Below are 17044 nucleotides of genomic sequence, written 5' to 3'. Positions count from 1 at the left end.
GGCAGCAGTCTGTCAGGTGTGAATAGATGCTGTGTTGGCGGAGCTGAGCGCATGACCTCTCTTGGATGCAACGCAAATATTCTCCCTTCATCGAGGCTCCAGAGATCAGTCAGAATGGGAATTGTGCAATAACAGTGATGGCAGACACTGACAGGTCTTTGGCCTGGGTGGAATTTGGCCAACCCCCGACCTGGGGAAGATTCCTCCTGCAGAATCGCTCAGTATTCCTGCAAGTCAGGTATTTTGTTCATAACTCAGTGCAGATAAAGAAGATGGGTATGAGATGAGTACGCATTCATTTTGATGTAAACAGGGCTACAGGGTCGACCTAAATCCTTAAACGTGTGGGAGTGGAGATAGAAATTAAGGGTTGCATTTTTCACTTCAAATTTACCACAAATCCTTTCACTCCCCAGGCCATTGCTCAAGACAGAGTGGGATTATGGGATTTGCAGTTCTGGTTAAATTCCAAAACAGGTGTGTAAACCCTGTGCTGAGGTAACCTAAGGGTTTCTGTTACAACTGTGGCAATCAAGATTAAGTCCTGGCTATTTTTTCCTTTAACCAGCTTCAGAACGTGGCCAGTTCAGACAAGCTTGGGACAGAAATGACTCAACTGTCAAATATCTGGAAAATACGTGGAATCTCTGTGTTCAGCTTTTTAAAGAGAAGTAGGCGATCCGCTGTCCTATTTTTGGAATGTGGCTCATTAAAACAGTCTGGGTTACCAAGTCATTCCACATTTTTAGCAAGAAAAGGGAGAACTTACTAACATCCTGCAAATCGCCTAGGAACAGATTTACGTGGTGATGAAAAACATACTCCAGGTCTAAAGTTGGAAGAGGAGACTTGGCTTGGGGAGGAGGCCGATGTTCTACCTGCGCAAATCTAACATTAAAGATCAACTTGATAAATGTTTGATATGATTCAAGACTTGAATTCACTATGCTTTTCAGTTTTTCCAGAGCTAATGCGCCGTGTGGCTCAGCCATGACCACACATTATAATAAATGTTACAGAAGAGCGATTTGAGTAAATCACACTGCGGTTGAATCTCAATTAGTAAATGCACATAAATACAGTCACAGACAGTAATATAAATGAGTGTTAGTCAGGGCTGGGCCGTCGCACAGTTTAAAGCCAGACTTCATAAGTCACCTTTCTTTAGCAGCATGGTTCTAACAACAGAATCTGTTGAGTAACCAAGACCAGTCAAGCCAAAATCCCCTCAAACCCACAGTCCCCTCCCTGACTCCCCCACACCCGAGCCCCCAGCTGACAGCTCCCGTCCCCATCCTGTCTGGGCCCACATGGCCTGGCTCTGGATGGGAGACATCTCCGCACATTTCTCCTCACCCTCCTCCTCCTCCTCCCTTTTCTCCCCTCGCTTCAGCCCAGCTGTGCCAACGAGGCCCGTGTGTTACGTTCTTCCTGTCGCTTCTCTGGCCAAAAAATTAAAAGGAATGATGGAAAAAAGAAAAGAAACGGTTAAGTGAGAATGAGAGAGAGAGAGAGAGAGAGAGAGAGAAAGAGATTGAGTGTCCATTTCTGGCACGGGTTTTGCTGTCTGCTCAGTTTTCACGGCCCGTGGTTTTATTAGACTTTCCGCCGGGCCGCGGGCAAGGTTAAACGGCCACCGCTGCCCTGTTTGGGCTCGAAACCTCCTGTTAGCCCCCCTGGCTCCCCTCGCCTGCCTCCACTCCCTCCTCCTGGCTGTCCTGCGGTGCTGCTGCCAGTAAAGGAAACACATTAACACCCGGGCCAGTAACAGAGCAGGCTTTGTCCACAGCCAGGCAGGCCGGTCCATTAGGCCCACGCTCTGGTCCACACCGCACCAATTAGAGCAGGCAGGGAGCAGAGCCACTCCAAACAGAGGTGTGAGCTTTACAAGGAGACTACAGGTGTGCTCTGGGGGAAATAATGGACTTTATTACTGATTGGGTGTACTGTGCTACACTGTATCCCTCTGCCACCTTTCTTAGAGCCAACTCGGCTCTGCAGAGTTTTGACAACCTGTGTTTAACCTGCAAACTTGAGTTTCCCTTGGATGTTGGATCAAATCAAACCTCTGCCTTCCAATTTACTGTAGTTACCAATATGGGCTCTTGTTACATTGCCTCGCCTCACCGGGCCCTAACATACAATATGGAGAGCTGCAACTAATGAAAAAGTATTTATTGCGTATTGTATTTATTATGTAGAAATGTAAAAACCAACAGTGGGAATTATTGATCAAATGTTTCCAGAGCCCATAAACCCCTAAATATTTAATTTACAATGATATAAAATAGAGAAACGCATGGAAAACAAAAGAGAACAAAAGTTGCACAAATGTTGTGCACACAATGCAAGGTCCAAGATACAGAACAACGCTAAGTTAACCCTGGTGACATCACAAAGGGTTGTTTTCTCAGATCGTAGAAAGTTTCTCTGGAGCCACAGAAAACATAATAATAATCCACATGACTAGTTAACTGCTGTTCATGTGTAAAATCTGTGGCGTTCCCTTTTAAAATGATGACTAATCGCTTGGTCGTTCGAGCACTAGCTATATGACATGGGAATGTTCATGTGTGTGTGTAGCTGAATGGTAAATAGCCCACACCCTGTGATGAGTCTGTGTAGCTGATGTGAGAGCCGAGCTGACAATCATGGATGTGTCAGTGGCAGATGAGTAATTGTTGGTTAACATTTGACTGCAGTCAGCAGTGGAACAGTGGAACCTGCCAGAACAGATGACCTGCCAGGTTAGAACGGCCCCGGGGCCAGATGAGACAATCATGCAAAGTCAGGACAGGTCTGACATCGAAGGGGGTTTCCATCGACAATTTATGTACGCTCCGTAGACATATGCTATTTCCTAATAGACGTGAATAATGTTGATTCACAGAATTCTGGATAATAGATGGATTTAGAGATCGGACTTAGTAGATTTTTGATTAAAGTAGTGGGATCCAGAGAAAGTCTGAAGACTCCATAGAGCCTAATTTAAACTTGATTAAACTCCAGCTCAACATGGCGACTAAGCAGCGTTGACACGGGGGCTATGTGACCTGCTACCAACACACAACATGCTGTATTTTCTCAAATAAGCGTGTCTAACGTTCTCTGGTCTGTTTTTGCTCAGCCTGCCCAGGGCTGTCGCTTTCCTATGAAATAATTACTACAAATTTGGTGCATTCGCATGATTGGGTTCATGGGATTTTCCTGTGTCTAAATGAAGGCTCTGCTCCATGTCAGGGCAACAGTGATACAGTGTCGAGACAGAGCCGCGGTATTATAGCCAGGATGGGCGCAGAGCTAAAAGGCAACATTCATCCCAGACATGATGAGTTTAAAAAACAGCATGTAGGAGCTCTTAAGAGGTCTCGAAGAGGTTCACGCAAGGTTGTGGGAGATTTATGGACAGTAGAGATGTTGTTGGGGCTAAAAATAGCCAACTCTTTGATGCAAGCTTCAAGCTTTCCTTTGAAATTATATTTTCACATATCCCCACATATCTGCCATGTTGGCTTTTGAACATAAGACAGAAGAGACTAGCCAGAGCTAAACCCCTCAAGCTCTAATAAGCTGTTTCAACTAAGATGGTGGCATTATTAGACATGACACCCTGATATTTAGTGTTGATTTCCATCAGTATAATGCTGTGTTTAGGTTGGAGGTCTGGTGCATTTATTTGCAGGCTCTCCACGGCATCTTTCCCCCCACAGCAGGAACAGAGAACATGACACCGGCCCACAGTGTCCCGCCAAAACACCCAAAAACTTCTCTAACCCTTCATAGCAGCACAGAAATAGTCATTAGGAGCCCATTTGTTTTCCCGCAGATAATAGCGCCATGTGTGTCTGCTCGGAACGAGGAGCACCGCTGGGCGATCTGGCACATGGATCGGCTGTCGATGTGGTGATCCTGGACTGGACACTGCACCAGCAGAGCCGGGGTGGTCCCCTTTGGTTGTCATTATTCTGTGGAACTTCCCTGCTGCTTTTTTTGGTGTTGACAGACTGATGGTCTGAGATTTGTCTTGGCATCCAGCCCAGATTTGACACTGAAACAGTGAATTAGAGAGGAAAATGAGAGAGAAGGAATCTAAAAGGATCTAGTGGCTGTAATGTGAGGTGGTAACGAATTGATTTGACTCAGGGTGGCTTTTTGCTTGAGTTTTTGCTTTGGCTAAAGAGGACTTGGAGCAGTAGTAGAGGTTTGGAAAGCTGTCTGTATGTGTGTTTGGGGGGGGGGGGGGTTGGGGGGGTACAGAGTTATGTAGAAGTTTTGTAGGGATCTCTAAACTTCAATGTCTTCAATGAGGAGGCCTCGATTTCACTTATCTGCTCTTTTTTTCTCTGTTTCTAACTATCTGTGTTTGTATGTGTTGGACCGAGCTAAACCTCTGCAATATTTATAGCCCGTGTAAAGTGTAATTGAATTCAGAAGATGCCAACAAAGCATTTTTAATGTATGTGTTTTAGGTTCAAACTTTGTGACGCGTAAGATCAGCCGTTCTGTGGCAAAGATTCACCTTGGCCAACTGGAGAGCTTCAGCCTGGGCAACCTGGACTCCAAGAGGGACTGGGGCCACGCCAAAGACTATGTGGAGGTAAAGCACACACAACCATAGCCTCACACAAGCTCAGAGGAACAGACACAAACTGTGCATGCACTGCTTCAGAGTTGAACAGGGTTCAAGATGTGCACATAGCATTGACAGGGCATGTTTTCCCAGATCATTTGAGGCCGCAATATGCGATCTGCATGAAGCCTCCTATGATTCTCTGCCAAAAGAGAAACAGAGATAGAGAAAGAGAGGGGGAGCGGGAGGAGAGAGAGAGGGCCGCATGCTGTGAGGCCACAGACTGCACTCTGGTTTCCCACAACTCACCCATGTCCCAGATCCCTTCAGGCCCCCATCACCATTCCCCGAACGCCCGCAGAAGAAAGAGAGATATTAAGGGAACGCTGCGTCCTGAGGACGATGACAGAAATATGGTGTTTGTGTTAACGTAATGGTGCCAGCAGCAAGCAGAGAAAGGAGTGGGGAGATGAAACGAACAGTGGGGTCGCCACGTCCAGGAGCAGACAGAGCTCGGTGTTTCTGAATGTGTGTGTTTTTCCCCCCGTGCATGTGTGTGTGAGGAAGCGCACATTCCTATGTATGTGTCAAAGTGTGTGATAGGTTAAGGTTGGAACACGTGTGTGTGGCTGTTGAGATGAAAGACTCGACGGGTTGCCATGTCTGACAGCAGACCCCTCACTGCGGACCGTGTTATTATTAGGAGGTGATGGTGGCGGAGGTGGCGGGGGGCGCTCTTTGAGATGGGAGTGGGGGTGAGGAGGTTACGATGGGGAACCTCAGTTTGACTGCAGATCACAGTGTGGGGTCACTGCATCAGCGCACGGTGGTAGTGAAGCTGCGGTTCGCGCTGTTCAGGCGAGGCTCGAGGCGTCGATGGCGTCAGTGAAGCATCAGTCACTGCCTGACACGGGAAGACTTTTGATCAGTCACATCCGATTGAAACCACACTGAATACTTTTTGCCTCCTGTGGTAGGAAGTCTGACTTGAATTGGGTTTGGTAAAATGGAAGCACACATTTTGCTGTCACGCAAATGGATTCACAGCAAAGTAAAGGATGATATATATATAATAATGTCTCAATGTTAGACAGTTAATTTTTCTCAGACAGGGTTACAGGTCACTGGTCACAGGAAGGGGCGGTACTTCTAGGTGGAGTGGACTAAATGCAAAGCAAACTTTCGAGGCAGCACAATTGCATACAAAGTCAGTGGAAAAACCCAAGTGGCCACGAACAGACTCTGATTCCCAGTAAAGGCATGCCACGTGAGCTGACAATGTTTCAACTGGAGTGAACAGTACGCTGATCCTGTTGCTGTATGACACTGTACTTCATGAACATACAGAAACAAGAGGGAAAAGGTGGAAAAACTGGATTTTTAGGTTTAAGTTGTCACGTGAGGCAGAAATCTTCTTCATCTTTGATGCGATCACATTTCTTGTTTGATTGGCATTAAACTCTCTGTTAAACTCTCCTGACTCAAGAGTGACTCCTAAGCAGCGTTGGTGTTAAAACATTTGATCACAGAGCTTTTCAGTTGCATCTCTAGGCTGAAAGAGCCTGAGCTTCCTGATCGCAGCTGAAGAGCTCAGCATTTGCTACAGCTCTGATTTGTTCCTCTGGCTGCTGTAGTGGTCATTGTGACAGCCACTGAGGTGAATTGGAATTGTTATTTTATTGCATATTTTTGTTATTTAACACACCAAACTGACGGAAGAACATGATTTCTTAGAAACAAAGTTAAAATATTTATACCTAATGGCCATAACATAAACTATTGAATTATCCAGGTGACTTTAACGCTGCTATTTTGAGAAATATTGAGGTTGTCATTAAGAACGAATGTAAATTTACATTGAGGAAAAACAACTTCCAGGACTAGTGGCTTTCCCCACTTAGATGCTGTGTGAAACAACAAGACTGGTTCTCATTCTCAGACAAGTAAAACTGGTTGTTGGGTCACATTCAGCAGGTTTCTTCATCCTGTTATGTTAGTCTGACTGACCAGATGTGTACTCCTGTGTTGTACGTGCAACCCTGTGTTGCTGGGTTTGTGTCTGTGCACTCGCCTGTCCGGGGCACCCTGGCTTGAGACGCTCCAGGTTTCCGGTGGGAACGGCCGACATTCCAGTTCTGGTGAATCAGGCACCTCCTCGCTGTGCGTCTCCAGTTTCGGAAAGGCGGATTTCGGGAAGCCAAACAGAAGCCCGAGGTGCTGAGGGGAAGTGATGTGGAGGAGGAGGAGGAGGAGGAGGAGGAGGAGGAGGAGGAGGAAGGGAGAGAAGATGAAGGCAGGAGGGAAACAGACGTGTGTTTGTGGGACGGTTGTACATTATGCATAAATGAACCATCTCTCCTGCTGAAAGTTCACCCCGCCCTGCAGACCATCAAAGGCCGCGACTGTCACCACGACCCCCTCTCTGCCTCACTTTGAAATATCCATCCAGCCAGCGTCAGCACTGTGTTACCATGGCAAAGCCAAACAACTGGCAATTTGTAAACAGAACCATGTGTGTCTGCTTTAGGCTGACAACTGCTTTTCCTCCCTCTCTCTTTCCCTCTCCTCACCCCACCCAGGACAGGGAAATTGCTTGTAATTGGCTGTGGATGGATTGCGGGTGGCAGGAGGGGCGTGCTGTGTGTCTGCTCTAACGACGTCTGAAGGCGTGCGGCTGGCTGGGCATCGTCTCAGCCGAGTATCGGGTGTCTGTCCCAGCCAGGCAGACAGTCCTGGAGCTGCCCAGCTACTCTCAATGGAGTCCTTTATTATTATTATGGTATTATGGAATAGATGCTGAACGCTTTAGTGTAAAATCAACAGATAAAATAATTTAAATCCTCCTGATCTCGTTTTCCTCAAAGGGGTTAAGCTTTGGACTTGTTGTTTGAAACATTTGGCTGCCCTTGTTTTTTGAGTGTGGTTTTCTGGGATTTGGCGATACCGAACACATTTCTGAATGTGAGCATGCCACAGAGAAAAGGAAACCCACAGCAATCACTGCAGATAAAGATGTAGGAGTCAGCCATCTTAACCCTCCTCCCTACTCCTTCCTCTCCTCTCAGCCTGTGCCCCCACCTTGAGTTGGCCCATGGTGGGTACAGCTGTTTGGAGCCCCCCCCACACACACACACACCTCCTCCCCTTCTGGCTGCAAAGAGCCATTTCCTGTGCAGAGATGAGGGCTGGATGGGAGGGAGCAGGAGCAGAAGTCGGCCTGGTGGGTTTGGCCCTTTCTCTCCCCTCGGGCTCCATCCTGCCTCACTTTGTCTTTTTGTCTGTTTCCTTTCCCGCCTTGTATTTTTATTCTTCATCTCCCTCCCGCCTCTTAAACTTTTACTTTTTGGTATTTAGTACTCCTGAACAGCTGCGTCACTAGACCAGTGCTCCACCAAACTGTCGCTCCCTCTTGTCCGGCTCTCATTTGGCGAACAGTTACCACCCAGTTACCAGATATTTCCCTCTGACATCTAATAATCGCCTCTTATTTTTCCCCTGACTGGAGCTGGCGTTGCTGTTCTCTCAGAGCAGAAACTGTTGCCAGATGAGATGTGGCCGACCCACTGACACACAGTCCTGACAAGCCCTCCTCCCTGCTCTTGTCTTGTTCGCATATTTATTCTCAAAATATAATTACCTGTGAAATTCTGGTCTTTGGAAGGTGTTTCCTTGCAGTCTTCAGGTGTGTGTGTGTGTGTGGTTGCCCCTGTGTGGCGGTAGCTGTCTGATTCCTGGCATTGTGTGGAGGCAGAGAGGTGACGGGACAGCCCTGATGGTGTCATTTTTCACCTCCTTTATTTTTCTTATCCTTTTTTTTTCTGCCACAGCTGCCTCTCAGTGCAGTAATGGTTACAGATGAGGCTAATTAGCCAATCACAGCGCAGATCAGGGCCAATCACAGATGATTGATGAGAGCGCTGGGCCATTCATCACATGTTTTTGGCCTTGGAGGTGACAGCGGGGGCAGGCCCGCGAACTGGGTACAGTAAGCAAGACGTTTACGTCTACATTTTGGAGTCTCTGCTGAGGCGCTTATCCACAGCGACTCAGCATGAAAAAGGGCCTCATTATCTTTCTAAAGACATTTTGACAGGACTTGAGACTGTTGATGGACACAGAGTGTTTGGCTGTCGAGACATGAGATGTGTTTGTTTTGGGAGCGTGTTTAAGCTTGACAGCCTTGATGTTTTGTGCATCAAAACGAAAGAGGAGATAAAAGATTTGAGGTTCATCAGAACTTAACAAATGTAGGTACCGACGTCACAGTTCCAACTAAAGCTGCTAATAAAGATTATTTTCATTATCGATTACTCTGTTGATTATCTTCTCGATGAATCGGTCAATATTTGGGTCCATAAAATGAGAATGGTTTCAGTTTCCACGGTGACGTCTTCAAATGTCTTGTTTTGTCAGACCAACAAAACCCCAAAATATTCCGTGTATAAATGTTGAAGAGAAAGACAACCAACCAACAAACATTTACAAAGGCTGGAACCAGAGAATTTTTTGCTTAAAAAATGAGTCAAAGCAATTGATGGATTATTCAAATTGTTGCCTATTAATTTTCTGTTGTTCGACTGATTGATTAATTGCCACAGTAATAATTAACAACGCATCACATAGGCTAAATATGTATCATATAACATATTGCAGATATCACATATAGACATAACGATCATCCTGTGCTGTGTATTTAGTGGCTGCTGCAGGATTCACATGTGTGCACTGTAACTTATAAAGGCTCCCTTCTATACTTTGCTGTGTTGTGGAGGGGGCTGTCCCCTTCCTGTACTGTACCTGTACTCTGTTTGTGTGTGTGTGTGTGTGTGTGTGTGTGTGTGTGTTATATGAGTTCCTGATCTTTACAGCAGTGATTCAGGGAGCTGATAAATACCTTCGCCTGCTCTGTAAGGTTTTAATAAACACAGCTGGAGTGGTAAAGAGCTAAAATGGGAGCTAATGGGGCAGAGGAGAGGGAGCGTTAGGTTTCATCACCAAAACCTCCTGACTACAACTACAACTCCCTGACCCCTCACCTTAACTGTAATATGTGTGTGTGTGTGTGCTCATGCTCTGCAGGGGGTTAGACCGAGTGTAGATCATTTAGTGTGAGAGAGACTGTGACAGAAGCTACTGTCATGTTGATTTGGCATCCCACACAAGCAGGATGAGTAAACGACAGCAGCTGTGTGCGTTCATGGATGTGTGTGTCTGTGTGTGTGTGTGTGCAGGTTTTGTAGCGTTAATTGCAGGTGAAATTCGACCCATGGCCTAAGCAGCAGCTCAATAAACTGGGGTTTGCCCCCCTGTGGCTTAGAGCAATAAATCCTTACTGAACCTCCAGCAACCTCACACACACACACACACACACACACACACACACTTATTTCACCAACATGTATATTTACTGAACATGGTGGCTGAACATAACAAAAACATTTTATGCCTTTTAAAGGACTGGTAAAGGATATCTGATCCCAGGTCTGAAGAGTTGAATTGGTTCTTTCAGCCTGTAAAATGTGTCATTTGGGCTCAACCACAGACGTTTCTTACAGTGGCTCTCCACAGTGATCACTTGAATTTTAGGGATTCAAAATGAACATGGATTACAGATAACAGTGTTGATGCTTATCATCTCTCTGATTTTATGTAATGAAAGTCAAGAAACACAACATATTTTGCATGGATTGTATGTTCTCATGCACCTGAAAGTGGTTGTGTTTTGCCTGCAGGGAACACTGACCTCTGTAGTTTACCTGAAAGTGGTCCTCCTACAGCGAGCACAGCACAGAAAATACTTCTGGTGACATGAAGTCGAGAGAAAAATAGGACGAAACGTCTTTTTAACATGAAGATCTGAATGTTTAATTCAACTCGATAGACTCATGTTGTGCTTCTTCATTGATTAAGTGAATTATTTCTGCATTAAATATAAATATAAATATTAAATATAATATAAATCCTTGTGCTTATTAGAATGTAAGCGATCAACACAAATGTGGGCCGAGGCTTTGCATTGAAACTTAACTGTGCTGTTGTTAATTTTAACGTGACCCACAGGTAGACAGAAGAGAGTTTCACTCGGATAAACAGGAAAGAGCTGAGATTTAGTGATAAGAATGATGAATTGAGTGAGAGACTTAAAATAGATCTCCAGGGAGGCGCTCTTACCCCATCTGAGTCCAAATCCTAAATCATCATCAAACGTGGGGTGAGTATTTACTGTGGCATCGTACCAGAGGGACAGAGAAAGAGAGGGGGGGTCATAGAGAAGTGATTCTGAGGATTTTCACAGTCCAGATTATTTACAGCTGAGGGGATATAAATGATGAAAGATTGTGTGAAACTGACTCCCTCTTGCTGCTCTAACAATAGAAGATAACAGACAGATCTATGACCGTAGAGATTGTAGGGTTACTGCTTTCAGTAAGGGGGGCCATGGGAGGGTTACGCCGACTGTTTGGGGTTTCGTGTGTTCCTGCATGTATATGTATAGATCCAAAATGTCTGCAGGAGCATCTGCAGCTTCACAGGCAGAACGGGACGTCTGTCTTTTTTTCTCTCTGTTGCTGTTCTGGTCATTTCTTTGTTACCCCAGTCAGTGTTTGGCAGTACAGCTGTGGGCGACTGGCTGCGTTACAGCTGGTAAAGGGAATGGCAGAAGAGTCATTGGAGGCTGGAAGTCCTTCTATGTTAAACGGGGAGATTTCTACAAATAAAGATTGCTGCAGTGTGCACAGTCTCGTATCCTGCAATTTAATTCTTCTTTGAGCCTGAATGATGCCTTCACTTGTAGAGGGTTACCAAAAAAACATCTGCAGTTTTCTGACAGAGCACCAAAATGCACAGTTTGAGATTTCAAATGTACAAAAGTTCTTTTTTGTAACAATTTATTTTGTAATATAATGGTTTGCTCTTTGAACATGATTTATCGATCGGAGAAGGTTTTCATCCACACTAATCCTATGTTGCCTGAGAGTAATCTGTTCATTTCTATTTGTGAAGAGTTACTTGAGTCTGTAGAAATGATGGCAGAAAGGACTCTCAGTAATCGTCTAAATAAAGGAGGACCTTTATTATCAGCTGTTAGGTGACTGTTTCTTGCCAAAGCATCAACATTGCCATTGACAAAGTATTTTTTTATAAATGGACCTCGTGGTGAGTTCGTTTTGTCAAATCTCTTCCTTGTTGGCTATACAAGATGTGTGTGTCTCTGTGTTTTGGTTCTCATTCTTAGATGTTAAACTTCTTGAACCATGTCTCTGACTTAATCAGTCTTGTTTTAATTGCTTCATCTGTCCGATAGCCAATCATATTGTTCAGTGTTAGTCATCTTTTTGGCTCAAAAAAAAAAACATCCCTCAAAAATGAAGCGACTCGCACTCATTATCCCCTTTTTGCAGGAGAAGGCAATGAAGATTATTCAGTTTGACACCAATAATGACTTTATTTTCCTGTTTCAAGGCTGTTTCACTCAATAAAACATTGGAAGTCAAGAACCTACAAAAACACTGCACCACAATCATCATCCTCCTCCAGTTTAAGAACGACTCTTGGAAGTTGTAATGCAAATGTATGTCAGATTTAATAAGGTTTTATTGCAGTATTGATTGTGAGTGCGAATCATTTTTAAATTATTGGAACCAAACATTCATAATAAATTTATAGTCTGTATGCCAACGACTTTTTCCGCCTGAAGGAGTCGAAAACACCCAAGTGGTGCTTGTCTTTGCCTTTTAGTACAAACTGGAGATGGTCTGTCCAGCTGGACGGCTCTGGTATGAGGACTGTCTTTCTGTATGTCTTTTTTTTTTAAAGGAGAGAAGAAAAGTTGAAAGTTCTTCACTTTAGAAAGAACTTTTTGGACGCGTTAGAACCTTAAGATTTTCCCTGTATTTATAGCTTAAATATAAGGAATATATTTTTATAATAGTGAAAACAAGAGAAATGGTCACGCCACTGAGCTTTGATGATTCTCCAGAATATTCAGTATTTTTTCCCAAGTTTGCATCGTGTGTGTGTGTGTGTGTTGCAGCAGCTGGCTGTCTCTCTCAGAGTGACAGGCCTAAGCTCTCCCCTGCTGGGTTGAGGATGAAAGCAGATGCTCTCCTTCTTCTTCTTCTCCCGATCTGTTTTTCTCTCCTTTCTCCTCGCCGCCTTGTGTAACCAGAATCCTCAGCTTTCATATGAAGCCTGCAGGATAGTTTGCACCCCGGAGTCCCGCACAAAGACGTATACGAACATAGAGAGGCTGACGGTTAGCTGCACAAACAGACATATAGAAAGACAATAGAGACACACAGATGTATGGAAATATTCACATTAATCTTTATTATTAACTGTAATTCAGCACTCTATGACAAACCTTTTAAACGTCCCCCTTATTGAATTTTGCATGTTATAAACAAAAAGATCCCAACGTTTAAAAAAAAAGTAATACACAAGTTTTTACAAAGAAATCACTTAAGTGTATTTTAAAGGTGCTGCATGTGAAAAACTTTTTCCCGTCATAAAGAGTTTCTGATGCTTGCCCTGCCTCCATTTGCCAACTGTTGCCAAACCAAGAAGAAGCCAAGCACAGTTCTTAACAACAATGAATTTACACTTTGACAAATTTGAGCTATGAAGTTAGCATCAGTTGTACGTTTCTCCTGATGGAAATTGATTCCTGTTTTGTGCTGTTGTTGCAATCTGTCTGTGTGCCAGAAGGTTTTTAGCTGATTGGTCACAAAGTCTGAACTTACTGCTGTCAGAAAGACAGTTCCCGTACATCAGTGTTACATGCTGTATTAACACAGAGCTGCTGAATAAGAACGTAAATACATGCAGTCTTCAATGAATAAAAATGTAGATTTAAATGAGGAAATAACTGATCAAAGAGTGAGTAAACAAAGCTGAAGTTTAGTTTTCTATGGTCAGAAAGTGTTTTCATACCAATGCAATATTCAGTATATGAAAGCTGAGGCTGCCAGTGATTGTGCAATTGTGCTTTATTATTATTATTATCAAAATTAGTGTAATTAGTGTATATTAGTGTATTTATGAAGCTTATTTCAGTTGACTTGATTTAAATATTATTATATTATTAAACAAAGGCTGTAGAGTCTGTTTTTCAGTGTTGTCCTCCGCTTTAGTGTTGTGTTTGGTTGGTGACGTGTTTGTGTGTGGAGTGAAGTCACACACACACACACACACACACACACACACACACACACACACACACACACACACACACACACACACAAGCAGCAGCAGCAGAGACATACCTCCCACCTGGACGGAGGGAGCAGAGCAGGAGAGGGTGAAGGGGCAGGGGAAATGGATGGACTGGTGTCTTCAGAGGGGGTAGGTGGGGGGAAGGCTCAGCACCCTGCTGAGGGTTTAACAGGTCGGGGCAGGAGGGAGGGTGTAAGCTGGGGGTGATGAGGAGGGGTGTGAGAGAGGAGAATTTGTAAAGTATCAAAGCTTCAGCAACACTTGTAGTAGAGAAAACCGTCATTTTCATTTTCATTTTCAACTTGTAGTCTTCTGACCAAACTGACATTGACTCGAGTGACATCACTTGTCTAAAAGCAACACATTTTTTTATTCAAGAAAACTTTAATAGGTAGTGGTGCTATGATGTACCGCAGTTTGTTACAACAACAAAATTGTACGTTTTTCAATTCCTTACTTTGAAGATATAAATAAAATCATTCATTCATTTTGCAAAAGAATCCAAGGTTCTCAAATATTCAATGTTTTTTAGCAGCCACACAAGAAAGTTTATCTAATGTTATGTCATATCTAAAGCACTTTGAATAATCTTGTTGAATCAAAGAATAACGATTACGAGTCTGAACAGGCAACTGGTGCTTTTGTAGTTTTCATTACTCTGTGCTCCAGATACATTTCAGTTGGTACCAAAGTATTGATTCGATACCCAGCCTTAGTGATGCCAACAGTCTGAATGGAGTTGGATTGCACTGAGCAGACAGAGAGCAGCAGTAGGTAGGCAGCCCACAGCTGGCCTGTGAAGCTGAAACACTGCCTGATTGGGAAGCACAAGTGTGAGAGGAACCCTAATACAATAATCCCCCCCGTCCTGTGTGTGTGTGTTTGTCTCTGTGTGTCTGTGTGTGTGTGTGTGTGTGTGTGTGTGTGTGTGTGTGTGTGTGTGTGTGTGTGTGTGTGTGTGTGTGTGAGAGTCGTGTGTGTGTGTGTGTGTGTGTGTGTGTGTGTGTGTGTGTGTGTGTGTGTGTGTGTGTGAGAGTCGTGTGTGTGTGTGTGTGTGTGTGTGTGTGTGTGTGTGTGTGTGTGTGTGTGTGTGTGTGTGTGTGTGTGTGTGTGTGAGTCGTGTCATACAGAAAAGGCTGAGTCTCATGTAGTGACATTTTAGGGAGTATCAGTGTGAGTCAGGGAGTGAAGTGAAGCCTTCAGTGGTCGAGCAGACAGGACTGATGGGAGTAGAGGGATGGTTGGGGGCGGGGCGGGGGGGGGTTATCTTGTTTTAATTGTCTGAGGAGTCTGGCCGACTCTTTGGGACTGGAATGTGTGTGACCTCCTCTCTCGCTCCTTCACACTCCCTCGCTCGCTCTGTGTCTCTTGCTCTGTCAGACGGTCGAGTGGCTCGTGGGAAGATTCTCCGTCCAGACTGCAGAGTGTCGAAACCGAGCCAAATATCACAAGAGCTCAGTCACAGTCTCTGCTCGCTCTCTCGCTCTCTCGCTCTCGCTCTCTCTCGCGATTACATTTTTGTTGTTCTGACTGACTGACCCCTTTGATACTCGCCTCTCTGTGCACACTCTTTGCGTGCACATGTAGTCACACTGCATGCGTGCGTGCGTGCGTGCGTGCGTGCGCGTGCGTGCGTGTGTGTGTGTGTGTGTGTGTGTGTGTGTGTGTGTGCTCAATATTACGTGGTCGATAAGAATAAATAGCCCCCTCTGTGCACATCTGAAAAGCATCTTTTATATATGCTGTTGTACTCCTGCTGCTTATTTCCTTCTTGGGTGCTTTTCTGTTTTTCCCTACATAGGGTCATCTGTGGTGCACAGTGTTAAAGATATATTATGAAAATATCATTGTGTGTCGTTGTATTGATTTGCCTGCACAGCTCTCTGTATATGCAGGCTCTTCGTTAGAACTGTGTGTTGGTATTAGTGGGTTCTTATCCATCAGGTTTGCCAGAACACTTTCCAGTTCTACGATTACACCCACAGAAACTGCACAGAGCTGACAAAATCCAGTAAAAGCAGTTCTGTGGAAGAACTCTTTTCACTTGTGTGTGAGTAAATAAACTCTTAATAAAATAATTCAGTTGAAAGTTGCAGCACCGTCACAGGTTAAAAAAAACGACATGATTAAGTCAATTTGGTTAAATCACGAACGTTGCGTTTGTCTTTGTTGCTCTCCACTGAGAGCTCCCGACTTACGCCTCATTTAACAACCTGATCGTGTTATTTTCTGAGCTGAACACGACTCCAGGTACAGAGAGGGAGTGATTCACATCCAGGCAGCATTCAGGCCCACTGAGAGCTGAGAGCTGCCTGTAGTCTATTGAGCGTGGCAGAGACAGCATCCCAACCAGTCCACTTCAAACAGGCCTGATGGCTTTAATGGAATGGAAACATTTGTTGGGTCACAGCACTGAAAGTCTTCCCTCATCGCGTAACGCCAAATGGCTTCCTCATGTTGTCTGTTTTTTATTAGACTTACAGTAGATCCACGTTCACACAGTCTTATGATATTAAACCGGGCATACGACCCTGTATGGCACACAAGCTCACACACACACACACACACACACACACACACACATTATATTATATATATATATTTTATTTTACATATAACATGCTGGCATGAACAATCACACACGTTTACAATATGCCATGTGGGCAATTTGAAGAACAAGGTCACTGTAATAAACGATATGTTGTACTTGTGTTAGTGTTGTTTTACACACATGCGTGCTGCGTAAAAACGACCACAGACTTTATGCGAAACAACAGGCGTGTGTGCACATGTACAGTGAGATTGGAGACCTGTGCATAATTGGTGAGGAAATGCTGCGCCGAGGTGTTGGTCTGATGGATGAGGAGAGAACCGACATGGCGTTCAGAGCCTCTCTCTCCACCACAATGAGGCTTTCACTCGACGCTGCTCGTATTGAACTCTATCCTTGTTAAAACAGCTGCGATGGAGAGCCGTGTATTTGCTTTTAGAAGGTGGGACTTTCTAAGGGAATGCCAGGGATCTCTTTTTTTTTTTTTAATTAAGTGGCCCCAGCAATGTGTGTGTGTGTGTGTGTGTAACCTGAGGGGAGGCCCTGTCTGTGACCTGCAGTGATACCAGCGGTTTGTTTTCACTCTAAACCTGCCCCAGAGTTCCTGGTTTTGCGCCTTATTTGACCTCAGCTTGACCCAGCCGTCACCTCTCACTGACCCTCCGCTCAATGCCAGGGCCAGGATTTCTTTTTTTTTTCCCAGTGAC

At 44.5% G+C, this 17044-nt stretch overlaps 1 protein-coding gene across 2 annotated transcripts in view; it reads left to right on the top strand.

Annotated features, from left to right (window-relative positions):
* gmds (GDP-mannose 4,6-dehydratase) overlaps positions 1–17044 on the top strand; it is a 145907-nt gene that overhangs the window by 54383 nt on the left and 74480 nt on the right. For both annotated transcript variants that reach the window (XM_070909219.1, XM_070909220.1), the window contains exon 7: positions 4470–4597. In XM_070909219.1, the coding sequence (XP_070765320.1) occupies positions 4470–4597 (128 nt within the window). The remainder of the gene's footprint in view (positions 1–4469; positions 4598–17044) is intronic.

The sequence above is a fragment of the Enoplosus armatus genome, chromosome 7 (assembly GCF_043641665.1).
Source record: "Enoplosus armatus isolate fEnoArm2 chromosome 7, fEnoArm2.hap1, whole genome shotgun sequence".
Classification (NCBI taxonomy): domain Eukaryota; kingdom Metazoa; phylum Chordata; class Actinopteri; order Centrarchiformes; family Enoplosidae; genus Enoplosus; species Enoplosus armatus.
Note: the sequence above shows the minus strand (reverse complement) of the source record. Positions and strands in the feature narration are given on the sequence as shown.